The 27,779-nt window shown below is 57.7% G+C and overlaps 1 protein-coding gene across 1 annotated transcript; it reads right to left on the bottom strand.

Annotated features, from left to right (window-relative positions):
* On the bottom strand, nt 1-27,779 carry OLFML2A (olfactomedin like 2A). The gene is made up of 8 exons (XM_036412072.2): nt 27,573-27,779; nt 19,728-19,991; nt 14,711-14,818; nt 11,589-11,804; nt 9,539-9,782; nt 7,237-7,470; nt 4,848-5,031; nt 1-3,538 (listed from the first exon to the last, which is right to left on the bottom strand). The coding sequence occupies exons 1-8, from the start codon at nt 27,669-27,671 to the stop codon at nt 2,929-2,931; spliced, it is 1,959 nt and encodes a 652-aa protein (XP_036267965.1). The 5' UTR covers nt 27,672-27,779; the 3' UTR covers nt 1-2,928.

Raw genomic sequence — 27,779 nt, 5'->3', positions numbered from 1 at the left:
TCAAGCTTTCGATCATGTGTTTATTTAGGTATACGCCACTTTATTGCAAACAAGGGATTGTGGCAACTTACAAAAATAGATAACATACAACAGGATAAAAATAAAGAGATGAGGGTAAAGGTAAAAGCAGGAAGACGAGAACGAAGCCGAGTCCAGTGGGAGACTCAGTACAATTGTTAAAAATAATAACACATCTGACCTTGAGCTCCCCAGTGGCCAAAGCAAAACAGAAAACATGACTGGTTTCAAGATTCCTAACAACAGTTAGCTTGGGGCTTTGGTAGAAGCCTAATGGCCTGAGAACTTTCTCTTCTCTGTTCATTTATGCTTGGCTTTGTTCTGAATGCTGCTGGCTTGGCATTCAAGGCTCTTTCCAAGCTGACCCCAACCTTCTTGGGTCTCATATGTAGATGCAATAATCTGTGGCCTGGCCATCCTGAATAAAAGCAACAGCCACCATTTTTTTTAGAGCTGCTGCTAGGGTGGCATACAGTTAGCCTAGAAAATATATGACCAGCCCTGAAACCCCAGCTCTGCCACAGACTAAGCTGCTCTGGGACCTTAGGTAAGTCCTTTCACCTCAATTTCCTCATCTGTAAAATGGGCATATTCAGAGTATGTACCTTATATTGTTGTGAAGGTGCAAGAATATGCACATGGCTTAGCACACGGGTGATGAGTCCATGAATAGGGTTTATTACCTGATTTTGAAACCTAGCCCTCCACTGAGCTGCCTGCGTGACTTAACTTCTCCAGGCTGCAGTCTGACTCTCTGTCACACGAGGAAAAGAACCATTCCTACCCCATAACCCACGTAAAGAGGGCCTGAAAACAGAGGAGGCTGAGTAAGTGCGTGGAGGTTGCAGCCAGCCAGAATCATCTTCCCGGACAACCATCTTGCTTGTCCTTTAATTTTTCAAAACCAGTTCCATCCTCACTTTCCCTTTTCTCAGACGGATGGAGACAGAGGAGCCTGAACCCTCCTCACATGGTTGGGCTGTGATATCATCAAGGACACAGTCTGGTAAAACGCACACACACCCAGGGTCAGGGGACACGCAGCCCCTGACGGGCCTGTGAGGGGACGGGATGCTTGGGTGGAGGAGGCTGGACGGATCCGCGGCTATGAGTCACGCCCCGCTCGGCCGGGCGCCATCCTTCTGTGCTTCAGGGGTGAGTTACAGCTCAAGCAAAACAACATCACCGCGCAGCGCCTGGCAATACAAAACCACCTGACGAAAAAATGGATTCAGCACAAAACGCATTTCCCTACACTCTTAGGGAGGCAGCTAGACTTCCTCACGTGACAACAGTGTCCAAATATACAGATACCAGGAGCCGGCAGCCGGGGAGCGGGATCAGCAGTCAATACCTTTCTGAGGGGCTGGGAGGGATGGGGTGCTGGGTGGTCTATCGTCTTCCCAGGCAGAGCTGCCTCTAAGCCCGAAGAGTAAGACCTTCTGGAAGGACATCGGCTGGATCCTGTTCCCGGGGTGGCCCCGTGCCCTCTCTCAACCTCTCTGGGCTTGTTTCTCCTTTGAAACAGGGAGCTGGACTGGAGAGCTTCCCAGCTCTCAAACAACAGTCCGAGCAGACGAGGGGCAGGCTTCAAGGTCTCGTTGCCTGGATCTGAGGCCCAGGGGGCCATGGGCAGTTCCAGGCGGGACTCCCATCAGTGCTGCCGCAGCCCCTGATCCTGGGCTCGGGGCAGCCCTGGCACCAGCATCGCTGAAGCCAGGAATAGGGCTCCGGCTGTTTCCTGCAACCAGAAGGTCCGACGGCTCCCCTGGACCCGACTGCTCCGATCTCAGCCTTCCCCAGTCCCCCGGGCTGCTGGGCCATGTCACCAAATGACCAGGCCAGGGCTGACAAAGAAGGGGGGATCTGTTTCATCCTGCTCCCCGCCCCGCCCACCCTGACCTCAGGCCTGGTGGAGCTGGCGGTTTCCCTGAGTGCACGTAGTTGTGGCCTGAATTGCCCCGAGTGACAAGGTAGACCCGGGCCCAGAGGCTCTGGGCGGGACCGGGGAGCGGCCCCCTGGCCTGGGTCAGCTCCCGTGGGTGGAGAGGGAGCTGGGGGCTGGCCCGGCTCCCTGCCCCCGGTAGCGTCGCTGCTGGCAGGCAGCTGCCTGCAGCCTCCTCAGCTGTTGCTGCAGAAACAAATGACAGCACTGAGGACGGAGGGAAAATAGGGCTGAGTACAGAGGGGGTTGGGAACTTGGAACGGGGGGGGGGGGGGGGGGGGGGCTGGTATTTTTCTTGGGGTGTGGTTTCTGCTCAGGGGCTGGGTGACCACGGAGGTTTGGAATGTGGTTGGACAGCGGGTGGGGTAGGGTAGGAGGGCTGGCCACGGCCAAGGAGCAGGGCCCGGAGCCAAAGGGCCCGGAGCCCAGGGCCACCAGCACTTAGCGCTTGGCCAGGATGGGGACCTGGGGTGGCACAGAGCCTGGCCTTCACCCAACACGAGTGCCCTGGTGCCCGGGGCCGCGGTTTTCAGAGGCCCCGGGAAGGGAGGCAGAGTTGTGAGCACGAGAGCCCTTAGGAGAGAGGGGCGAGGGAGAGACAAGGGGGACAGGATGGTCGCGTCTCATCTGTCCAAGTGGGGGCTGTGGTGACACGTGGCCTGCCTGGTCTAAACTGGCTACTTAGGCAAGGGGTATGTTGTCTCTCTGAGCCTCAGTGTCCTCACCTGTTAAATGGGCTGAACTCTCTCTGCCTCCTCGGGTGCTGCTGGGAGGGGAGGCGGGTTAGTGCTCTGGGGGGGAAGCAGATTATTGCCCTGGGCGCTAAGGAGGCTTTCTGCTGGCTCTGCCAATGCCTAGCTCCCGCCCCCTCCCCCCAGCACCCCCTCCGGCCCCCAATAAATATCTGCGGATGGAGTTCCTGCAGGAGCCGCTGCGAGAGCCCCTCTCCGGCGGGCGCGTCCCGCTCAGACCACGAAGTGCAGAGTGTAGGTGAGCTGGTGGCCGTTGTCCCAGGCGTACAGCACCCGCTCCCTGGGGTTGTAGTCCACCTGGGTGGTGTAGGCGTGCGCGTTGAGGAAGGGCAGCTGCGGGCGGGCGTCGGTGCCCGTGTGCGTGTCGAAGGCGTAGGCCACCTGGCCCTCGCGCCGGCTGTAGGTGTCCACGGCGTACAGGATGCCGCACACCAGGAAGCAGTTGCCGTAGGAGCCGCGCCGCAGCCGCGTCTTCCACGTGGTCTCCCGGTGCACGGACAGGTCGCCGGGGTCCAGGCGGCTCAGCACGATCACCTCGGGCTGCGCCCCGTCGCCGCCGTCCTCCGCCGCGGGGTAGATGACCCACAGCCCGCTCTCGTCCACCGCGAAGTCGATGTCCGAGTGGCCGCGCCACTTCCAGGGCGTGGTGTCCTCGTACACGGCGTCCGGCAGCAGCGCCCAGGAGGCCACGAAGCGCTGGCGCAGGTCGTACTTGATGATGTTCTTGGTGAAGGCGCGGTTGTAGTAGAAGGCGCCCCCGTACACCACGTGGCCGGTGCCGATCCAGTTGTAGGGCAGCTTGTACATGTTGCTCCAGCGGCCTGCGGGGGCGGGGAGGGCGGCCGGTCACGCCCACCCTCGGCTCACCCGGGGCCCAGGGAGGCCACCCAGGGCTCTGGGGTCGCTCCCCGTGGTACTGAGTGTGCTGTGGGCCCGGGGCTGGACCTCCCCGCAGCCCCATCCCCGCAGTCCCCCTAAGAGGACCAGTATCCCGTCTGCCCAGGAGGAAACGGGCCGACGCCAGCCTCTGTGCTTGGCTCATCTGCCCCTTCTATCGGGACTGCCGGGCCCCATCCTGTCTGCCTGGGAAGGCCTCCTTGTCTCTCTGACCCTGAGCCGATGCCACCTCCTCCTCCCCGAAGCTGTCTCTGATCTCCCCGGCGTGAGGGAGGGCCCCTCCTCCGTCCTCCCGCACCTTCGCCTTTGCACCTTCCACTGGCTTTTGCGCCCCTCGGGGCAGGGACCAGGCCCGTTGGATCTGGCAGAGGAGGGACTTTAGCTGTGCCAGGTCACACCCTGTGACACCGCAGCTCTCAGGGGAAGGCCAAAATCTTTCGTGGGGCACCCAGAGCCAGCCTCAGCCGCTCTCTCATTCTACGCCCTCCCCCTCCCTCGGGGTCACAGTGCTCCTTCTCCTTGCTGAGCCTCTGCATGCACTGGGCCTGTGCCCGGAACACCTTTCCTTCTCCTCTCTCTCCCCCTCCCCTAGGGCTCAGCTCAGCATCGCCTCCTCCAGGAAGTCTTCCCTGGACTCCCGGCAGGGTGGCGACGGCCCCCCAAGCTCTCCCTCCAGCACTGCATGTGCTAAAATCGTTTAAGTCCCTGCCTTCTGAGGAAGACTGCAATTCTGCAGCGTGGGCCATGGCTCAATGACCCTCCACCCTTCTCCCCCGGTGCCCCAGATCTAATAACCAGAATTCTGTCCTCCCTGCCCAGACCTGCAGCTCCTCGGAGGCCTGGGGCCCTGCTCACCCGTAAACAGGGTGGTAACCACCCCCCCCCCCCCCCCCCCCCCCCCCGGATTAGAAAGACAGCCTGTGCTGACTCACACGGGGGAGTCGCATGCAAGACGCACCAGTGGCAACTAAGTCCTGCTTCCCTCGAAGGGCGCTGCCCTCCTGAGAACAGGGTCTTGGCCATCTTCTCTGCCGAGGCTTCTAGCTCCGGGCATGGTGCTAGCGCTCAGGGGGGACCCCAGAGCCCCCTTCTCGGGGTGGCTGGCCATGTGGAGCGAGGCCAGGCTGGGGCAGTCTGGGCCACGGGAAACCACAAGGCAAGGAGGACCAGCCCTCCGCGGGGGACTCTCCCAGCCCCCCGCCCCCCGCCCCGCGCCCCGCCCCGCGCCCCACCCCTGCTTGAAGTTCTCCAGGTTGCGGAACTCCACCAGGCCGTTGCCGTAGTAGTAGTTGGTGACGTAGATCCTGTCGTCCTGCGCGGCCGGGTCCTTCATCCAGGCCCCCTCGTGGCGCCCGTAGCTGTGGTGCCTCACCGGGGGGTCCACGGCACGCAGGGTGCCCTCGCAGCTGGCCTCCCTGCCTGCGGGGAGCGAGGGGGCGGCATTGGCACGCAGACCCACAGGCCCGAGTCCGAGCCGCAGGCCTGGGGACGCTGCCGGGTCTAACCTAAACCCCTCCTGATGTTTCGTTTGCAGCCTCTTGTTTTTATTTCCCTCGTGATCAAAGCAGTGTCTGATCATTGTAAAAAGACACAAACAAAAAACACACACAGAACAGCTGGAACCGGTTTGGCTCAGTGGATAGAGCGTCGGCCTGCGGACTGAAGGGTCCTGGGTTCGATTCCGGTCAAGGGCATGTACCTGGGTTGCGGGCACATCTCCAGTAGGAGGTGTGCAGGAAGCAGCTGATCGATGATCCTCTCTCATCGATGTTTCTAACTCTCTATCCCTCTCTCTTCCTCTCTGTAAAAAATCAATAAAACATAAAAACAAAACACACACAAAAAACACACACACAGAATATTCAGCAAAGGAGAAAATAAAAACCATTCAGAGTTCATCGTCCAAAGAAACCTTCCAGCATGTAACATTTCCTTCCTTTCCTTTCCATGTACAGGTTTTCAAAGGAAAAACTATGGTTCTTCGGACGATAGCCTGTCTTTTTCCCTCCGCTTGGCAATTTCTCCCATCAGTGCATGGCCTTTCAATGATGTGACCCACAGCTGTGGCCTGGAATTTATCAAACCAGACCCTCAGGGTCAGAGCTTTAGATTATGTCCCATGCTCTGACGTTAGAACTAGGCTGCGAGGAGACCAGTTTAAGCGGCAGCTGTTGTCCAAATTGCTGACGGAATCTTAGGAAAGATTCCAAAAAATGGCGTGTGCTCAGGCCCAGGGCGGCTTGCTGTTGCGGGCAGGCAAGATGCCCCAGAAGGATGGGCTTGATGGCTTACGGGGGAGGGTTTCTCCCAAAGGCACCAGCCGAAACCCACGTACGTGTGCCTGAAAACGGGCCAGAGACGGGACACCAGAAATAACGAAGTGAAAATAGTTGTTGCATTTGATGAGGGGATTCTAGGTGACCTTTTAAAAAGAACTTGCTGAGCCCTGGCCGGTTTGGCTCAGTGGATAGAGACTCAGCCTGTGGACTAAAGGGTCCCAGGTTCGATGCCAGTCAAGGGCACAATCCCCAGTGGGGGGCATGCATGAGGCAGCTGATCAATGATTCTCTATCACCATGGATGTTTCTATCTCTCTCTCCCTTTCCCTTCCTCTCTGAAATCTACCCCTGTTTCCCCAAAAATAAGACAGTGTCTTATATTAATTTTTGCTCCCAAAGATGCGCTAGGTCTTATTTTCAGGGGATGTCTTATTTTTCCATGAAGAAGAATATGGTACACATTTATTGTTAAATGAAAATAAAGGAAATTTATTACCTGTATACGGTACGGTAGTACGGTAGTTGTCAACACAAACCAGACAAACTGTAAATCCTACAGTATCAAGAATTTACTCATTTATTCAATGACAATCATGTCATCATCTTCTGGAACATCATCATAACAACCCAATTCCTGAATTTCCTGGTGAATTTCTTGTGACTCCATTTCTTTCAGAATCAGTGGACCAAATCTCTCATGTTTAGCCTGGGGGGGGCCTTATTTTTGGGGGGATGCCTTATATTTCACTCAGAAGGAAATCTGTAAGTAGGTCTTATTTTCAGGGAAACATGGTATCTATCTTTATTTATTTATTTTATTTTTAAAAATTATATTCTATTGGTTTTTTACAGAGAGGAAGGGAGAGGGGTAGGGAGTTAGAAACGTCGATGAGAAAGAAACATCAATCAGCTGCCTCCTGCATACCCCCTACTGGGGATGTGCCTGCGACCAAGGTACATGCTGGTGACTGGAATCGAACCTGGGACCTTTCAGTCCACAGGCCAATGCTCTATCCATTGAGCCAAACTGGTTTTGACACACACACACACACACACACACATATATATATATATATATATATATATATATGTGTGTGTGTGTGTGTGTGTGTGTGTGTGTTTGTGTTTTAAACTTGTTGAAAATACCTGTTGCGTTGTAAATGTTGTTACAGCTTTTTCTGTAAGGATCAGATGGTAAACATTTCAGGTTCACCAGACCACATACTTTTGCCCAATCTTCTCCTTTTTCAATAACCCTTAACGATGTAGGAACAGCTGGAGAAAACAGGCTGCAGGCTGGGTCTGGCCCTTGGGCGTAGGCTGTGACCCCGGGAGGCTTACTCACCTTGCCTGGGGACTTCTGGGTGTGACGGTGGTGGCTCAGTGGGCAGGGGACTGGTGGTGGGAGCGGGGGTTGGGGTGACGGCTGGCTTCAAGGAGGGGGTGCCAGGGGCCACGTCCGCTCCCTCCGAAGCCCTGGGCCCAGCCTCCTCGTGTTCAGCAGAGTTGGGCTCGGGGGGCCTGCCCTCCTCCCTGGGCGACAGCTGCTCCAGCCAGGCGGTGCCCCTGAGGGCGTTGTCTGCGGAGAGAAGAGCTGAGCTCACATCCAGGCAGCACCTGCTGCCCAGGCTCCTCCCCAGGCCGGCGGGCGCCCCGCGCTGGGCCGAGCAGGGGCCAGGGGCAGCCTGGGGAGGGAGAGGCCTCGGAGAGCGGGCTTTGTGGGCAGCAGACCAGCTCGGAGCCCCCTGCCAAGGGGCCTCGGCTTCCCCCTCTGTGAAGTGAAGGGCTCACCGTGGTAGGCTGCTGTGCCGATTATGGGAAACGGTGTCCGTCTGCACAGATTCTGCCAAATACAAGACCGCCTTCCTCCCAAGTGTCAAACCCACTGTGCCAATTACTTCATTTCCTGGATTCCGTGCCAGGAGGCAGAAAGCCCTCTCCGGACATTCTCCCGGCCCTGTCCCCCGGAACCCACCCTCTGGCTTCTCTTACAGACCCAGTCCCCGTCTTCCTCTGTCCCCTCACTCATTTCCCATCTCTCAGCTTTCTTGGCAACCCCTTCCCCCTGCTGGCACGGGCTTTGCTCACAGGAGGCCTTTTTCAGCATCTGTGGGCTGAACTGTGGTTTGGAGCCTTCCGGGTCACCCCTGACCCACACACTTCTCCGGGCTGGGTTGGACGAGGTCTGGAGAGCAGTCTCAGTGACACACAGAAAGGGACAGGGCCCCTCAGTTCTGGGGACAGAGCTGTGAAGGGGTCCTCGGCAGGCTCTGCAGCCTGCTGACCTGGGTTCCAGTCCCAACCACTCACTGTGAGACGTGGAGCCAGCCACTTGGCCTCTCTGAGCTTGGGGCACGTGGGTTGGGATGATACGGGGTGAAAGTACAGAAAGCTGGGGTGCCGGGACAGAGGAATGGTGGTGCTGCTGTGATGGAGGGGGGTGCACTGAGGCCCGTGACTCCAGGACCTGATTCCTTCCTGTCCCGGCTTCCTCTTTGCGCAGTGGTGTAGCCACAACTCACTGCAGGGCAGCCCCTGACGTGTCTCAGGAATGGGGGCTCACCCTCTGGCTGGGGGGCCTCCCGGGGGCCTGGCTTGGGCCGCCTGCCAGGGCAGGGGCTTGTTCCCACAGGCCTTGCTGGCAGAGTCAGATGCCTGCAGCTGTTCTTGGGCAGTGTCCCGACCAGGGGTCAGAGGCCCCGTGCCGCCCGGGCTGAGCTGGCAGGACTCAGGGCCAGCAGCTGGCACCTGTGGCTGGGGGCGGGGGGTGGGGTCTCGCCTGAGCCCTGAGAAACCAAGAATCGAGGGGGCTCTTGAAGGAGACAGGCTCCTCACAGTTCCACCTCCCAGCTCCCGTGGACATGGGCTGGGCAGAGGGCCGCATGGAGGAGGCGGTCAGCAGGACCCAGGCAAGGGGAGCAGCTGGGGACATTCTCAGGGACATCAGAGAAGAGCAGGCGCCTGCAGAGGGCCTTGAAGGGAGAGTCAGGAGCCACATGAAGGGTGGTGGCCCAGAAATTTGACTACACTTGGAACGTTTGTCTCTTAAGTAATTACTTTGTTGTCCTTCACTGTGATCCATCAGGGGCCGCAGGGAAAACTGAGGTGTCTGTGAGCTCTTCTTTGGGGAGATAAGAAGGGGGAGGTGCTGGAGAGGCCATCCAGCCAAGGCCAGTCTGGAAACAGGAAGGGTCCCAAAGGGCCCAGGTCACTTTTTAGAACCCGGGCCTTGCTGCAGCCCCTGCGTTCTCTCGCCCCACCCGTGGCAGCTGCCTGCTCCTGGAGTCAGTTTTTCCCACTAGACTGTGAGCTCCATATCAGGCAGAATCTCTGGGCAATTCAGCAAGTGCACGGTGGACCTTCAGCAAATCTTGGAATGAAGGAGGAGACGTCCAGGGACGGTGGAGATGGCTGTGAATCTGGGAAGGAACTGAGTGGCCCATTGTGTTGATTCTAGCATCTCATCCCCACAACCCCACGAGGGGATGTTATCCCATTGTGTGCTTGGGCACCAACGGGTAACCAGTGCAGTTGAAGTCTGGGACTGCAGAGAAGACCCTGGACCCCTGTGGGGCATCCTTGGGCTGTGGCCAGCCATCCGCAGGCGTCCCTCCCAAAGGTTTCAATCCTCCCTCCCCCCAACTCACCAGCCTCGGCCGCCTCCCTGCTGCCCGCCTTGTAGTAGGTGATGCCTCGGATCACCGCCTGCTGCTGGGCCAGGGCCCGGGGCCTGCCTGTGGGCTGGGGGAACCGGCCCTGGCCACCGTCCTTTCTCAGCTTCTCCACCTTCAGCAGCTTCTCCTTAGGAGGTTTTGGGAGGGCCCTGTCTGCAAAGCTCTTCTGTGTGCTGCCGTATTTGCTGCTGTCTCTGCCTTTCCCTCCAGCCGTGTCCTAGGAGAGAAGGGAAACCTCAGACTTGGGGCTGGTGGAAGGGGTATTGTGGGGGTGTCATGGAGGCTCAGCATGTGGGGGCTGGAAGTGGTCATGTTGCTCTAAGCCAGTGGTCGGCAAATGGCAGCTCGTGAGCCACATGCGGCTCTTTGGCTCCTTGAGTGTGCTTCTTCCACAAAATACCACAGCCTGGGCAAGTCTATTTTGAAGAAGTGGCGTTAGAAGAAGTTTAAGTTTAAAAATTTGGCGCTCAAAAGAAATTTCAATCGTTGTGCTGTTGTGAACTAATGAGTTTGCCGACCCCTGGTCTAGGCCATACATCCCAGGTGCTCAGAGCCATAGCTTTCCTCCCACGGTGGCCACCTCCACGCCCGGGGTGTACCTGTTCCCCGCTCAGCTCTCTAGCCCCCCTGCAGGCTTGAAGGACAGCCTGGTGGGTTAGATTCCTGTCCCATTTCCTAAGTCCTATACACTCTCCCGAAGGGGTGGACTGTAATAACCTCTCATTTCTGTCTCTCACTCATTGGTCTTTGTTTATGGGCAGAGGAGAAGTTCTCAGGCCTCTAGGCAAGGTGACCAACTCCTCCCAGTGTGCCTCGAATGTTCCGAGTCTCAGCACTGAAAGTCCCCATCCTGGGAGCCCTTCAGTCCTGGGCAGACTGGCACAGCTGGCACGGCTGGCCACCCAGGCATTGCCCCGAGGGCATGCAGCTCCTAACGTTTTGTAAATTTTGTCCTTTTCCTTTTCTTTTAAGTGGCCTTGGTGCTGGCTTGGCACAAGAACACAGGGCCTGTGACGTCTGTTAGGCAGGGCAAGGACAGACTCTGGCCCTCTGCATGGTCCATTCGCGCCTGTGGAGCTGGCAGGAGAGCAAGCAGAAAGCCAGCTCTGGGCCAAGGCTCCAGTCCAAGGCGGTTCTGGTTCAGATGCCAACGGCCCCATCATCACAATGTCAGTGCAGGAGGCGACGGAGAGACCCGCTCTGGTCCCAGTACCGACCCCAAAAACAGGGCCACCGTGAGTGGTGCGAGCTGTGTCCTGCATGCCGGTGACCGTGACCGGCGAAGGGGCACTAATGGGGCTGAAATCTGGTCTCACTCCTTTAGCCAAGCCACACACCTGGTGTGTCAGTCAACGGAAGGAGCCTTTGTACAGTCTGTCCACTCAAGGGGGCGACTCCTTCTCATTCTTCTGCCCAGCGGGACTCCCTTCCCCTCAGTGTGTTTGCCTGCGGGAGGGCCTTTGCCAAACGGGCACAACGGTGTGTTCTACGTCCAGGGCGGCTGTGCCTGGGACAGACCTCTGCTCCCTCTGTGCTCCGAGCTTGGACACGGGATGCCTGCGGGTGTCCTTTCCCCCAGGGTGGGCTGGATGACGTGGCGTTACTGTGCAGGGATCCCCGAGGCATTGCCCATCTACCCCTGAGCAAACCTGACCCAGACAGCGGCCCGGCCGCAGCAGGAGCGGCTAGAAGTGGTTTGCTGCAACAGACCTGCTCTCCCAGGGCCAGGCGGGAGGGTCATCTCGAGGACCCTGTCCCCACAAGTTTGGAAACGGGAATGAGAATTCTGCCAAGTGCATGGCTCAGGGAGCAGACCCCCCTCAGCTAGATCGTTGCGTCTGCTCCCAGCTCACCTGGCCGGTTGTGCTCGCTGCATAGCAGGCACCCTCTGCACCCTACCCTGCTATCTATACCCCACCCTGCCATGGACGCGCCAGCCCTCAGCCCTGTCCTACACCCGGACCCACCCAGATGCCTCAGGGCGGAGGCCCTGGTGCCCTGTGCTCCCAAGCCCTGGCCTCACCTGTGCCTTGCTGCCAGGCCCGGGGGCGGGGCCAGGGGCAGCGGCGGGGGCTGTGGGCACGTCCTTCTGCAGCAGCTGGTGGCCCAGGCTGGAGAGCTCCTTCTTGATGCTCAGCATGATGGCCGACTGGTTCTCGTAGTGCTTCAGCTGCTCGCCGAAGTGGCGCATGCTCTCCCTCATCACCTCGTTCTCCCGGCTCAGGTTGGCCTTGATGCTCTGTGGGGGGCGGACCCGAGGTCTTTCCAGTCTCCCCTGCTGGCCTGCCCCCACCCCTCCTCCTGCCCTCGGGCTTGTCTGCCCAGGCTCATGGGCAGGGGCAGCCCTGGCGAGCAGGGCTGGAATAAAGCATGCTGCCAAAAAGACCCTGTTCTTTATTTAAAAAGGGAATGAATGAAAAACTAGATGAAGTATGCTCCCAGGGCTAAATTAAGAAGATACAAGCTGTTGTAAACTATGTCCTCCTCCCACTTTTGTTTCTCAGCCAATTATTATAGATTTTGCCTTTTCCTCCCCTAACGCTTCGCTTTTTCACTTGAGCCGATCTTGAGAACTCTCCATGTTTGTGTATGTAGTGCTGGCCATTCCTTAACTGAATGCACAGTCTGCCACTGTAGAAATTCGTCATTTAAGTTGCTACTTTAAAATTACCTCTTAATGTCACAAGAGATACATAAATACCTTCTTTTCCTAAAATGCTCAAATAATGAAACACTTTGGGGTTTAGCGATGGGTGAGGTGAGACTCTGATCCCCCCTGGTTCCCCAGGCTCCGACTTCTCTCCAGGATGGCGCTGGCTCCTCCCACTGCACTGAGCGCCCGTTTACTCCCAGGTTTCTGCTCCTGCTCACCTGTCCCCCACTTGCTGGGGACCCCACCTGGTTTTAGCAGCCCCCACCCACCCCCTCATGGTCCTTGGTTCTGAATCCTGCTGGAAACAGGGCTGCTCAGAATCGCCGCGTTCTCTCTGTGGATCCCCCAACCCAGGGATCCCCATCGCCATGCTGTGGGCCAGGCTGTGGCCCAGGCTGACCTTGTCCATTGGGCAGGACTCAGGGAAGCTGGGCGGCCTGGTACCAGCCCCAGGCCCCTAGGGCCCCAGCAGGTGTGGATATGTATGGAATTCCTGTCAAGTCTACTGCTCAGCTGAAGCAGGAGAAATGAGAGTCAGATGCAGGAAGCACCTTTGCTGTGCAGCCCTGGAGAGGCAGAATGTCACTGACGGACATTTTTACGGAGGAGGAGATAGCCTGGGACCAAGAGGCAGCAGGCAGGAGTCGGACAGAGCTGGGTTCAAATCCTTGCTCTCCCCTTCCTGGCTGAGTAGCCTTGAGCTGGTGACTTTACCTATCTGAGCCTCCGTGTCCTTGCCTGTTAGATAAGGATCTTGGTCATAGCCACTAAATATCAGGGTGACGCACAGAGTCACTAGGAACAAGAAAGTGCATTCTAAACTAGATCGCCTAGAACAGTGGTCGGCAAACTCATTAGTCCACGGAGCCAAATAACAACAGTACAACGATTGAAATTTCTTTTGAGAGCCAAATTTTTTAAACTTAAACTATATAGGTAGGTACATTGTTATAAACTTAATTAGGTTACTCCTAAGCTGGCCTTTGCTAAACACTCAAGGGACAAAAGAGCTGCATGTGGCTCGAGAGCCGCAGTTTGCCGACCACTGGCCTAGAAGGCAGAAGTCAACCTGTACAAGGTGAGTTTCTCAGCCTCAGCAACTGCTGACATTTGTCAGGCAGCTGTGAATTGTGTGTGTGTGTGTGTGTGTGTGTGTGTGTTGGGGGGGTGTCCTATGCATTACTGTGCATTATAGGGTGCTTAGCCCCCTCCCTGGCACCTACCCAACTAGAAGCCAATAAATAGCATTTGTCACCCACTCCCCCTAACTGTGACAACCAAAAATGTCTCCACACACTGCCAACTGCCCCCTTGGGGACCAAAGGGCCCTGGTTGAGAACTTCTGCTGAAAGTGAAGAGGGAGAGGGAGCCAGCTCCTCCGAGGGAGGCTGTGCCCCCCAGCCCTCCCGGGCTGGCAATAAACTTTTCCTATCACTTAGTGAACAGAAGCAAAGCACAGATAATGCAAAACAGGAGCGAATTAAGCACCACTTCCCGGTGGCTGTGGAAATCATTTCTGATTTGTTCCAGGCCCAGCAGCCTTCCCCTCCAGATTGTCTGGCTCGCAGTTGTGCGAAGTGAGTTAACATTTCCTTAGATTACAAGCAGAAGAATCAAAGGATAACTGCTGAGTCGGCAAGAGGAGAGCCTGGCATGTGCCAGGCGCACAGGAAACATGGGTGCCGGTGGAAATTCTGTCGGGATTGCCTTTCTCCCGTGTTGGCAGAGGCCTGGCACACAGCAGATACTCACCAAACACTCGTTGAGCAATTAAAGCCACTGTGGCCTCAACTTTGGGGTTGGCAAGGGGTTAATCTCCCACCCTGGGCACAGGATGGCCAAGTGCCGCTCCCTCTGGAAAGGAAGCTGGGAAAGGAAGCCCCTACGCCCGCTCCTGGCAGCTGCCTGTCCCAGGCTCCCAGCAGAGGCCGGATGCAGGAAACAGGCGGAGGCCAGGCCATGCCAGCAGAGATGCAAACCTGGAGCCTGCAGCCTGGAATGCCTGCTCGCCAGCTCTGTCCCTGTCCTCGGGGGGCAGTCCTAGCCGCCTGCCAGTCCCCCAGCCCAGTTGCTCTGATCAGGAGAAGACCCTGTCTCCGTGGTCATGGCAGGTGCCTTGAGCCTGGCCCCCAGGGGTTCAGCCAGTCACGGGGCATCTTCGTGATGCACCATCTCAGGGGAGCACCACTCTCGTGGCATTTATGAGAAGGGTGGCCCCGAAGTTTGCAATGTGTGGGTCCTGGTCTTGGTGAACTGAGGGCAAGTGCAAGTTCCAGCCCCCTCCCCACCCCTTTCCTTCCGGCAGCAGGTGCCTCGGTTTCCCCACCCAGCCTTCCGGCTTCCTGCAGAGCCCCTCAGACCTCTTCCCCACCGTCGGGCCCCGATGGTCTGCGTCTCCCCCTCCCATCTCTGCTGGAGTCCGGCTTTCAGCAGCCACCGGGGTCAAGACAGACACTGCCCAGGCCCCCAGCACGGTGCCAGCCCACTCTTACCTCTTCCAGCGTGTCCATCTGGGAGGCCACCTTGTGGACGTAGGCGTGCACTCTCATCAGGTCCATGCTGTACAGGGCGCCCTCCAGGAGGTCCACCATGGACTGCAGCTGCCGGGGAAGGGGGTGGAGGTTAGGGGAGGGCAGAGCACAGGACCCGGCATGAAGGGTGCACGGAGTCCCACCTCGGCGCAGAGTCCAGGGTCTCAGAATGGCCTGCGTGGCCCTCGGCACCCACCAGAGTCCGCCCGCTAATAATCACGAGAAAAGCAGCAGAGTCCGTCTTCTGAGCGCTCACCACGTGGCAGGCACGGAGTGAGGGGCTTTATGGGCTATTTCACACAATCCTCCCAGCACCCCCAGAGTATGTCGTGGCAGCCCTAACCATTACCCCCTGGAGTCCCTCCTACAGTTTCCTGGGCCCATGCCAGGCTTCCAGGGGTTCCCCTGGACCGGCCTGCCTCTGTGACTCTCTTCAAAGAGCCACTTTGCCCCCAGAGTGTCCGCAAGCCTATGTCCTCCTGGCCATGCCTGACTGGTGTGGGCACCCAGGGGCCAGCTGCCTACCCCCAGTGGGACAACTGAGCCATCGTTCATCCTCCAGTGTCCCCTGGGGCTGAGGCGGGCACCTGGCCTGGGACCACCTGCCCCCATGTCTCCCACTTTGGCACCAGCTTCTCCTGGGAGCACTTCCATTATAAGCCACCCGCACACAGACCACTCGCCCAGGGTCTGTTCTAGGGACCCACCCAGAGACAGGGTTTGGACACCTTTGGTCTTCATCCTGGAAATTGGGAAGCTGCAGCTTAGAGAGGGGAAGTGACTGCCCCAGGCTACCCAGGTGCCTTATGGGAGGGCCTGGAGCACAACCCACTTGGAACTACCCACGCCTCTTTCCTCTCATGCTTTACTGCTCCTGTTTTGTGCTCAAACTGCGGATAAGAAGGAACGGGGTGGGGCCCGCACAACAGGTTAGTGGCCGATGCTGGGTCTCCCCTGCCCAGTCCAGGGCTCTTCGCCATAGCTGTCCCTCCCCTTCCCCTTGCTCTCACACCTCATCAGGAAATGACATTTCCCTCTGGATGGCTAGGATGACAGCCAGTGTCAGGGACACATTGGCACCAGGGGTTGGCTGGGAAATCAGCTCCCCTGACTTCTCCACCCTCCAGCACGGCCCCACCCCCAGCCCTGCAGCCTTTCTCAGGCCCCAGCAGGCCGGCCCTGCGGCCCTGCGCTCCCGTCTGGCCCTGGCCCACTGTTTCCAAAACAGTCTTATTCCCATTCCCCCAGGGGTATTCAGGCTCTTTGAGGCAGAGAGCTTTTCTCTGAGAAGACTTGGCTCTCTAAAACAGAAGAAAGAGGGTGGGGCTCTGATGGGAGCAGCTGGAGGGCTTTGAGTCCTCGCTGCTCCCCTGCAACCTTGCTCAGGCCAGGAGGTTGCCCGGTACCCTGGGGGCTTCGTGGAGCATAGTGTGAGAACCATGCGCCTAGATCCTTCTGTGCCTCGGCTTCCTTCTCTGAAATGGGCCGATAGGATTGTGAGGAGCAGTGACCTGGACAGAGCTCAGCACAGAGCAAGGGCCTCATGGATATCAGCAATAATGACTACTGGCCAGGGGCTGCTTGGGCCCCTTCCAGCTTCACTCTGCTGACACCAAAACCTGTTTCCTAGCCTGGCCAGTTTGGCTCAGTGGGTAGAACGTTGGCCTGCAAACTGAAGGGTCCCTGGTTTGATTCCGGCCGAGGGCAAGTAGGGGGCGTGCAAGAGGCAGCCAATCAATGATTCTCTCTCATCATTGATGTTTCCATCTCTCTCCCTTTCTCTCTGAAATCAATAAAAATATATATATTAAAAAAAAACACAACTGGCTTCCTAAAGCTCAGCTATGACCACGAGGCTCTCCCCTGTGGATAACTTCCTGTGGCTCCCCACTGCCCACGGGTGATTTGTCATCTCCTGAGCCTGGCATCTGCACCCTCCTTGATCTGCCCCTGCTACCTTCTTCAGCCTCAGCAAACGTTTATGCTGGGCCAGGCACGAAGGACAGTGATGAGCAAGACAGACACATGGTCCTCCAGAGGCCGGCAAGGAATGCGGAGAGTAACCGAGGGGTGCCCAGGTCTGGGAATGCAGACGGTGACACACGGGTGCCCAGCACATTCATGGGGAGGTGTGACCTTGTTCGGGAGCGGGTACGAATCAGTCAAGTGTGCCGGGGAAGAGGTTTTGCTTGAGCTGAGCGCTGAGAAAGTAAAAACGGCGGGAGGAAGGCATTCTAGGCGAAGGGAACAGCTCATGCAAGGAGCTGGCGGTGGGGAAACACGGTGTGCTCCGGCCGAGCTATTCCAGCACCCGGCCGACCTGCTCCTTACCGCTCTGAGATACAAAGGTTGTAAAAGCGAGAGAGGCGTTTATAGGACTTTTGCAGAGCAATTTTATACGGTGACTCTCCATGATCAAACATTGGACTTGTACTGTGCATGTGTATTTTTGTTTCACTTTTCTAAGAATTAATTTGTAGAGTATTTTACAAAAGAATTGGTTCTTGACAGTTTGTTTTTTTTAAACAACTGGCCTTTCACCATAGATAGCTTGAGGAGCTCTGTGTTAGAGACACAGGCGGCTTGTGGGGCTGAAGCAGAGAGAGGGCAGGGAGGCATCCCGGGCCACACAAAATGCTCGCACCCAGAATGCCGGGATTTCCGCTCTGTCTGAGACACTCCTACACAACCCGCAAAGCCCAGGTCTAATGCTACCTCCTCCTCTTGGTTCCCATGGTCCCTGGGGCATCCCCCGACCCAGCACCAATCGCTGCCATTATGGGGTCAGGAGTTATGTCCCCACAAGACCGGGGATTCCTCAAGGTGGGGCTAGATCTGCTCTGCGTTCAAGGGCCGGGAATGAAGAGGTGAGAGATAGGACCCTGCAGCCAACCTTCCCAAAAAAAGGAGACTTGGAACCCCCTCCCTCCTGTTCAGGACCAAGTAACCGAGGCCAAACCAGAGCTGGATTCCTTAGCTTGAGGAGGGATTGGTAGGGATGAGGGGTGGGTATAAGGCAGGGGTGCCCTCTACCCTGCCCACGGGTTTCCTCTAACTTCTCCTCGGGGCTGCCCACAGAGCCTCCTGCTGAGGGAGGGAGAGCCAAGCCAAAGGGAGCGGCCTCAGCTTCGCGCCATACTTTCCCTGCCCCCTTCTCCTCTTGGGGCCCCAGGGTATTAATGAGGCAGAATATCTTCTCTGCTTCCTACAGCCCCACCTGCTGTCACCCTGCTCCAGGCCTTTAAGGCTAAATGAACACCCCCCCCCCCCCCCCGTGGGCTCCTGTGTGCCAGGGCGCCCTCCCATGGGCAAGGGGGCACAGCAGAGAATTCCTGAGCTCCCATCCTAGTGCTGCCCACTTCTTGCTGTGAGATCGTAGGCGAGTCACAGTCTCTCTCTGGGCCTCAGATTCCTCCACAGTGAAGCTGGGACCGCACGTTCCCTCTCCAAGAGGCGTGGTGAGGACTGCGTTCGCCAGCTTTTATGGAAGGTTTGGAGTAGCCTCATGTCCAGTGGTTTGGAAGCTAGTTAGTTATCGGAAAGTGGACTGGAGCGGAAGCTGCATTTGTCCCGGAGCTGACGACTGGCCTATGGCTCCTGGGCCTGGAGTCTGCAGTCCCCCCCCTTTCATCCCCCCACTTCTCCCCTGCCGGTGAGGCCCCAGGGGCCATTTAGCTTCAAAGTCAACAATCCTCCCACCCCCACCCCAACTTTGAGAGTTTTGGTATCCATTCAGTTGTTACAATAATAAACTAAAGGTAAAGGTAAGGAAAACATCTTTAGCCGAATGTCGGGAGACAATTCTTGCTTTTCTGCCTGTGTTGTGTGCGGAGGCATTGGCAGTCCTTGTACCGGGCCATCTGGTCATACAGGGAACAGCCTTGGAACACAGGGGCGGGGAATCTCCAAGTTGGGACACCTCTTTTGGAAAACACCCCACTCTGCACAGGTGCCATCTGGCCCTCACTCTCATTCCGCCCTGCGGGAATTGGAGGGGGAGAACCAGGGCGAGAAGATGTAGAAACTCTGGCTGCTCTGAGCAATAAAGCCCTTTGTTTCTGACCCAGGAGGCTCGTGTCTCCTGCCAGCATCCGTGAGAACTGTTAGCTGATAAGGAGGGTAACAAACAGCTCAGTCAGCTTCACAATGCAGGACGCCCACATGTTTGGAAGAAATTGTAAGATAAAAAGATACTCTTAAAAGCACCAATTTGCCGAAACCGGTTTGGCTCAGTGGATAGAGCATCGGCCTGCGGACTGAGAGGTCCCAGGTTTGATTCTGGTCAAGGGCATGTACCTTGGTTGTGGGCACATCCCCAGTAGGGGGTGTGCAGGAGGCAACTGGTCGATGTTTCTCTCTCATCGATGTTTCTAACTCTCTATCCCTCTCTCTTCCTCTCTGTAAAAAATCAATAAAATATATATTTTTTAAAAAAAGGATGCTACAGACTGAGGCTGCATGTCATTAGGTGAGAGTGTGGGCCAGTGATCAACCTCTCCACAGCTCCGCTTTCTTTTCTTGAGGACAAAGACCCTGTATGTCATAGAACGGCTTAAACATGTAGAGGAATAATCTGTACAAAGAGCTTAGCACAACATCTGGCATGCAGGTGGTACTTGAACATGGGAAATATTATTACTAATTTAAAACAATAAAAGGTAAAAAAAAAAAAAATGTAAATGCCATGGAGAGGTGCTGACAGATGAACTGGTTTGGGTAAAATACATAACCTCGGACCGGATGGTCAGGGGCAATATATTCAGGCAAACGAGCCAGAGAATGCTGCCTCCATTCCTCCTGACCCCATGATCCTGGGCAGGGAGCCTCTGTTTCCCGCCTGTGAAATGGGATGGTACAGCACCTGCCTGGGTGCATGTGGATGTTTCCCTGGCCGCACTGCCTGGGCCAGCCCATGCTGGGTACCCCTCCAGGAGGCGTTCCCACCCCAACGCCCCCACGCTCACCCCCGAAAGCCTACCTTGAGGAGCTCGGGCGCCTGCTTCTTGAGCTTGTCCATCTTCCACTCGTTCTCGCAGGGGTTGAGGGAGGAGGGCGGCGCGGTGCAGGAGCAGCGGCAGTCGGACCCGGAGCTCACGGTCTCCACCGTGTAGAAGTCCTCCACGCGCGCCCGCCCGCTGCGCACCCGGCTGCACGCGTCCTTGCTCAGCGGCCGCATGATGCACTTGCAGCGGCAGTCCGAGCCCTCCGAGGTCATCCGCACCTGGTCCACCTCCCCGAACACCTGCAAAGGGGCTCCGTGAGCCAGAGGCCGGGCTGGGGGAGGCGGGGAGAGGAGAGAAGAGGGGAGGGGAGGGGAGGGGAGGGGAGAGAGGGGGAGCAGAATCCACTCCCCTCCCCCACCTTTGTGAAGGCGGTTAGAGATGGCTGAGAAGCTAGCATCCACTCCAAGGAAATGGAGGGGTTATAATAACGCTAATTAAAATATTAACAGCCGCTATGGAAAACGATTGGACCGTTCCTCCATAAGTAAAATGTAGAACTACCATATGACCCCGTAATTCGACTTCTAGGTATATATACCCCAAAGAACTGAAGGCAGGCATTCCAAGTCTTGGGCAGGCACGTTCATAGCAGCCACAAGGTGGGGACAGTGCGAATGCCCGCCCACTGCTGATGGATAAATAAAATGGGGTACACCCACACCGGGGAATCTTATTTAGCCATGAACAGGATTAAGTGGCGATACATGCGAACACATGTATGCTCAAGGAAAGAAGCCAGACACAAAAGCCGACGTATTGTATGATTCCGTTTATATGTTTTAAAAAATATATTTTATTGATTTTTTACAGAGAGGAAGAGAGAGGGATAGAAACATTGATGAGAGAGAATCATCGATCAGCTGCCTCCTGCACACCCCCTACTGGGGATGTGCCTGCAACCAAGGTACATGCCCTTGACCGGAATCGAACCCGGGACCCTTCAGTCCATAGGCCTGCGCTCTATCCACTGAGCCAAACCGGCTTCGGCTGATTCCGTTTATGTTAATACCCAGAACAGGCCAATCCAGAGGCAGAAAGCAGAGTAGTGATTGCTGGGACTTAACGGGAGGGAAAGTGGGGAGTGATTGCTTAATGGTCCTGTGCTTCCTTTCAGAGAAAATGTTCTGAGACGAAGGAATGGTGGTGCTTGCACTGCGCCGTGAATGCACTAAACGCCATGGAATTGTATACTTTAAAATGGTTAAAATGGCAAGTTCTGTGTTACCGCAACACCAAAAACCGTGGAGACCTTTGATTGGGCGCTTACCACGTCCCAGTTTTCATGTGCATGCACCCGTGAACAATGCCTGTGTACGAAGGGTGTTGTTATCGCCAAAGTCCTTACTCTGGCCTCCAAGGCCTACGTGAGCTGACCCTCGTCCCTCAACCCCTCCTCTCGCCACCCTTTCCTTCACCCACGCCAGCCTCAGGACCTCTGCAGACATGGTGCCCTCATCCCGAAACCTTATCTCCCTGCTATTTCCTGGGCTCACTCCCTCCAATCACACCTCACCTCCTCCAAGAAGCCTTCCCTGACCACCCACCTCCCGTTACTCCCTGTCCCTTTACTAGTGTCTTTTTCCTTATTGTACCCGTTACCATCTGAAATATTATATCTGTGAGTGTGTGTGTGTGCGTGTGTTGGTCTCCCCACCTCTGCTGAAGGCACCATTAGAGGCAGGGACGTTGTCTAGTTCCCTTGTATATCCTCAGAGCAGTGCCTGCCTGGCCTGGAGGAGGAGCTCTGTAAATATCTGCTGGAGCAGCAGGCCTGTGTTTTTCAGACACACCAGAGCAGAGCTAAGAGCCTGGTGTCTGGAGCCTGCGTTAGTACCTGTGAGCTTATGGGCGACTCAGCCTTCCTGTGCCTCAGTTTCCTCATTTGTGGACGGGCCCCTGCCTTGTGGGGTTGTTGTGAAGATTAAATGAGCTCACGTGGTAAAGAACAGAGCCTCGCACACACTGAGCGTGTCTTAAGCGTGGGTCGTTATTAATACAGCTAAAGAAACAGAGGCTCAGAAGGTGAATTCGCATGTCCGAGGTCCCACCGCTTTGACTGGAAAGATCTAGCTGCAGACCTGACTTCGGATCGAAATCACTGGGCTCTGCTGCTTCTGTAGGTCTGTTCCCCCACACCCTGTGAGACCTTGAACAGGTTACACAACCTCTCTGAGCCTCCTTCCCTCCGTGGGAAAGTGGGTGACTCCATACCCAGCCTCCTGGCAGTGAAGATCCAATGAGATACCATGACCTCCGTTTTGTGGTTCCCCTGGGAGGCTGCCCGGCCGAGTGTCTGGCTGTGATCACTGGCCACTGGGCTCAGCAGGGCTCTGTGGCTGTGGGGTCGGCTCAGTGAGATCAGAGGCAGGAGCCACGCTCAGTCACCGCCTCCAGCCTAGCTTGTCCTGATATACCGGCCGGGCTCTGAGATCCCCAATCAGCCACTCCCTCAGCTGTCTCAGCCTGCCCCCTCTGAGCTCCGGGCTCCTGGGTCGCAGCTGCCCCTGGCTCCGTTAACAAACACCCCGAGTCTCTGGCTACTCAGCTCTCACTGAAGCCACCAAGCCCAACGGAATTCTGCCAAGCCCGGCACCCAGGAGTGTCTCTGAGCCCCTGGCCTCCACCAGGCCCCGGTGATGGCTGGAGGTGCAGAAGAAATAGACGGAGGAGAAGCTGGCACAGTGAGCCCCGCGCACAGAGATGCCTACACCAGTCATCTGCGTGGGGGCTGGTTAGCCGGTGGTTTCTCCATGTGGGGACGTGGGAAGATATTCTCAGCCGCGTCCTACAGAGGAGGAAGCTGAACCCCAGAGCCATCAGGTGATTTGTTCAAGGGGATCAGAACCCAGAATGGGTGACTTCCAGGCCCTTGGGAGTGAGGACGGTGGGAAAGGGGGCAGCTGTAGGTGGAAGCTTTGTCCTGGGCCCCAGTAGGCAAGGTGTACAGTGGGCACTGCAGCCAGGCTTGGGGGCCTGGACATGCATTCCTCAGATCCCCGCTAGAGCCTTCTCTTTCCTGGACCCCTTCCCACCCCACCCCCCACTTCCACCCACTCCCCCAGGTGTGGCCAGAGCCCAGCGGGTGGACATGGGTGCGGTCTGTGTGGTCCGGCCAGAGAGGCCTCCTCCTTGGGAACCGCCATTACCCCCACGCCCACCCCACCCGCCCCAGCAGCAGCCTCCACATCAAACTGCAACATTCCTTCCCTCTGCAGATGAGGTGCTATGTCCTGACGGGGGCAGGCGAGGCCCAGGGCCCTGCAGGAGTCGGAAGAGGGAGCCCGGGCCCGGCCTGACCTCCTGGGATCGCTACATCCTGTGGTGCGTGTTTGGACGAGGCAGAGCTCCGTGATGAGGCGCCAAGCCGGGACTCCGGCCCCAGCTCCCTCGTCTCCTCCCCGCGGGACCTTGACCTTCTGAGACGCAGCTTTCGCCTCTGCTGCGGGGAGGCAACAGCCCTTTCCTCGTAAACGTGTCCGGAGGCTGCAGTGAGTCAATGCAGGCAGGGCGCCTGGCACCCAGCCTGGCACCCAGCCTGGCACAGAGTGGCTGCTCCCGAGTGGCACTTGCTAGTGGAGCTGCTGCCAGCAACCCTCCCTCCCACTTTCTACCTCTCTTGGCTCTCACCACACCCCATCTCAGAGAGGAGCCATCTGAGCATCAGAGAAGACTAAGGGCTTGCCAAGGGTCACACAGCACAGCTTGACTCCAAGGTCCGTTTGACATGCTGTTCCTCCCATGACCACCCGTAGTCCTCCGGAAAGGGCTTCTCTGGCACCGGGGACACAGAAGGGGGCTCTGGGGGAGCATGGGACCTGGGCTCCCGCCAGGCCTGGCCCACCGGCCCTCAGCATGAGGGCAGGAGGTGCTGCCAAGCAGGAAAGCCCCTGCTTCAGCCCCCCATCTCTGCCTGCAGCCTGGCCCAGCACACACTGCCAAAGCCCCCGGAAGTGGGGGTGGGCAGTGTTTAAAAAGGTCCCTAGGTATTTGCAAGGAAATCCCACAGAGAGATGGCGAGAAGGCGTACTTAAGGTTTTTCTTAAGCGAGATGGAGAAATCTGGCTGGAATTGGGAAGAGGGGGTTCAAGCTGTGAAATGTTCTGGAACTGGAAGAGGCTCAAATTGTGACACCTTGAGGTCGAGCCTTCCCTCTTCTCTCGTGGCCAGCTTCCATGTCCTCCTGCAGCAGAGACCTCCCTCCCGTAGAGCTCACTGCCAACTGGACAACTCCCCCTGGATGCCCGCAGGCATCCCTGACTCCATCCATCCCAAACTGGACCCCAACCCATGTCTAACCCTCCTGCCCAACCCAGATCTCTGAGCCTCCTTTTTGGTTGTTGTTTTTTTAATCCTTACCCGAGGATATTTTTCCATTGGTCTTTAGAGAGAGAGAGAGAGTACAAAGGAGAGAAAGGAGGAGGGGGGGGAAGAGAGAGACACATCAATTGGTTGCCTCCTGCACACACTCCAACTGGGGCCGGGGATCAAAACTGCAGCCAAGGTATATGCCCTGGACTGGGAATTGAACCCGTGACACTTCAGTCCTTGGGGTCAACTCTAACCACTGAGTAAAGCCGGCCAGAGCTGAGCCTCCTTCTTACTCTGGACAACCCATCCGCCATGTTCTTTTGATTCTTCATCCAGTGTTTCCATCTCTCTCCCTTGCTCTCCACGCCCTGGCAACAGCCTGCGTTCAGCCTCTGCTCCCTGGGCAACACAGCAGCCTCCTCTCTGCTGGATTCTCTTCCAAGAGCTCCTCTTCGGTGCCCTGTCACTCTCCTCACGAACCTCCATGGCGCCCTGTCACCTCCACGAGTTCTCAGCCAGGGGGTGTGCCTCAGACTCACCGGGGTGCCCCTGGGAAATTCATTTGCTCATCCTACACCCGTGACAGACTCTCAGCCCCCCAGGCTCCTGGATGCCCACTAACAGCCAAGAATCCTGGAACCCCAGGTGTCTCCAGCCTCCTCAGGCTCCCTGTCCAGGACCTGTGCACCCCTCCGTGTTCAAGCCCGTCCGACAGGGAGGGACCACGGACGCCTCGGAGTGTCGGCTGGAGGGTTCTGTAAGATCTTGAATGTAAGTGCTGGGTGTGGGGGGCACACAGATGCTTCTCAGGGCTTTGTCCTGGGTCCCGCAGCCAACAGGGGTGCGGGGAAGACCTTGCCTGCAGAGGGACCCTGCGGGGCTGGCCCCACACCATCTGGGTGCAGGCCTCCATCACCGCGTCCCCGCCTGCTCCGAGCCTGTTTCCAATTACACCCACAGGCGGAAACTCCTGGAGCGGAGGCACAGCAACACCTAAGCCCCCGGGACCAGCCTGGCCGGGACACCGCCGCCTGCTGGCCCCAGCCCCTCCTGTTCCCTGGCCCAGTTCCCTCAGCTCAAGGCCTTCCCCATGCTCAGACCCTGGTCCGTGGGGGGGCTGACCAAAGACCCCCGTCCCACACCTGAACGCACGGAGCAGGTGAGGCGCCAGCAGCCCTTTCGCAGATGGAGGAAATGAGGTAGAAATGGGGGATTTGGTCTCTGGGGCATGGCTGGGTTTTGGGTGGTTACCTCTCTGTCCATCCCACCCCACCTCCGCGCTGCACAGCCCCTCGGAGATGCCGGGGAAGCTCTGAGCTCCCTCTCCCCTTCCCAAGCTGGACACAGCACTTCCTTACATGGAAACGTCAAGCCTCTTTAGGAGGGACCTTGCTGTAAACACAGAATTCGCACACACTGAGCTGCGCTGGCTGAGGCCACGGAGCTCTGTGGTGAGGGAGGAGGAAGCCGCCCCTGAGCCCGGGAAGTCTTGGGCAGGAGGGGAGCGTGGACCTCCTCGGAGCAGGAATCCTGAGGAGGGCCCGCTTACCCCTTAGACCGTCTTCCAGGCCCGGGGCTAGCCCTCCCAAGGGCTCCCCCAAACCTAGGAAAACAGGGCGGGCTTAGGGAGGAAGGAGGATCCTGATGTGGGAGGAGGAGGGTGATAATGAAAACAACTCTCTCCGCAGGGCCAGCAGGAGCCGGGCTGTGCTGAGGAATGCGAAGTACATGCACCCATTTCTATTCCTCCCAGCTGGCTGAGGCAGCGGGGGTGGGGGTGCCTGGGGGGAGCTACCCTGAGTCCCCCATCTGCTGCATCCTCTAAACACTAGCATGTGCCTCCCCACCCCACCAGCCCCAGCTTGCCCCGGGACAACTAAATACACACACACACACACACACACACCACACACACAACCTAGCAAGTGTTTGGCTGACTTACTACACAAACAGGGTGTTGGGTTTTCTTTGTCTTTGCTTTGTTTTGAATGCTAGCCCTCCCCCCACAAGCTCTGCAGCCCTCTGCATTGCTCAGAGGATGCCCAAGGCCCAATCTTCCTCCCAGCCAGAGAGCTGAGCGGGGCAAAGCGCTGATCAGCTTATCTGGGGGGGTTTTGCTCACTTGTCCCTGTGCCTGAGCCAGGTCAGGGGAAATCCTAGAAGGCCCTATATGGAAGGGAAGTTGGGGAGACATCATTTTTTTCAGATGGGGGAACTAAAGCCCAGAGACAGGCAGGGACTTGCCCAAGGTCACACAGCCAAAGCACAAGGAACCAGAACCCAGGTGTTCTTTAGTCACAAGTCCTCGGCCTCTCTGCACACCCCGGTTTGCCCATCTGTGAAATGGGAGTGAGACTCATTCCCTTCTCGTCCTTGGAGCACAGGGTCAGGACAGCAGCCCCTTGTTTTCCTGTCCGGAGCTGAATCTTCTACGTGAGGGTCTGCCGATGCCCAGGCTCGTACACTTACTGTGTGGCGAGCGGCTTCCGACCTTTCCCTGCCTGTGGACCGGACAGCCTTCCCTTCTCCACAGAAAAGAGGCTGGAGAGACATCACTCCTTCTCTCTCCTGCCTCCCTCTTGCCCTTCACTAACTCCAGTCCTGTCCTCCTCACTGGGTCATTGCCAAGGGGCCCGCTCTGACAGCAGGGTGCTCTCTCTGCATTCTGGATCTCACCCCCTTTTAGGGCCCATGCGGTGAGATTTCACAATCACTGTGTCATGTACTGGTTACCTACTCAGCCCCAGGTGCGGTGCTAAACATCTTACAGGCATGAGCACACTAAGTTAGAGATCATGATGGGTGCGGATGCAGGGTGCGGGAGTGTCATTGTCCCCGTATGTACGAGGGAGTGGAGGCTCGGAGAGCTGAAGACCCTAGGGTGCCCAGCTAGGATTTGAACCCAGTTCTGCGGGACACCAGGGCAGATCCTTTCAGCCAACACGGAAAACAGCTCAGGCCACTTCTGGAGGCACGTGTTCTCGTGCACGAGGTCCCTGGCAGGCCGTGGCCAGCCCAGATGGGGTCCCTGGGGAGGGACCCTGACAGCCTCGGCCCCGGGGCTGCTACAAACCTGGGAGCCGCTGGGTAGCAGTGACCCTGGGTCTGCCCCCAGGAGCCAGCCTCCCACGGGAACTCTGAGTCAGATCTCCAGAGCGCCCCTGCCCAGCGCTCCAGGCCATCCCTTCCCTCGGCTGGGGACTGCATCTCCTGTCTGAGCCCCGGCCCCTCTCCCTCGTCCATCCCGGGTCTCCGTGCTGACCTCCAGCCTGCACTGGCCTGGGTCACGGCGCCCCCTCCTCAGTCCGGGTCCCAAGCGCCACCACCATCTCCAGCGCTTCTTTCTCCGCGCGCTCCGCTCCTGGGATCCAGGTCCCAGCGGCTTCCATGCGGAGCCGGAGGTCCGGTCTCCCTCCCGGGTCCTCCGCTCAGGTCCCCCGCCCCCCTCCTGGGGCGCAGCGCCCCCTCGCGCCGGTTCCCGGAGCAGCGCCCGGTCGGAGGGCCGCGCGTACCTTGCTCTCGGCGCGCGCGGGGCCGGCGCGCAGCAGCAGCAGCAGCAGCAGCGGCAGGAGGAGCAGAGGCAGCGGCCGGGGCGAGGTGTCCACGGCCATGGCGGGCACGGCGGGCACGGCGGGCACCGACGCGGACGCCTGGAAGCGCGGGCTGCCCTGCGAGCGCGGTGCAGCCGCCGACTCTGTCCGCGCGGCGCGCCCCCGGCC

Source organism: Pipistrellus kuhlii, unplaced genomic scaffold, assembly GCF_014108245.1.
Source record: "Pipistrellus kuhlii isolate mPipKuh1 unplaced genomic scaffold, mPipKuh1.p scaffold_m20_p_43, whole genome shotgun sequence".
Classification (NCBI taxonomy): Eukaryota; Metazoa; Chordata; class Mammalia; order Chiroptera; family Vespertilionidae; genus Pipistrellus; species Pipistrellus kuhlii.
The sequence above is the reverse complement of the archived record's forward strand: the minus strand, read 5'-3'. Positions and strand labels throughout refer to the sequence as shown.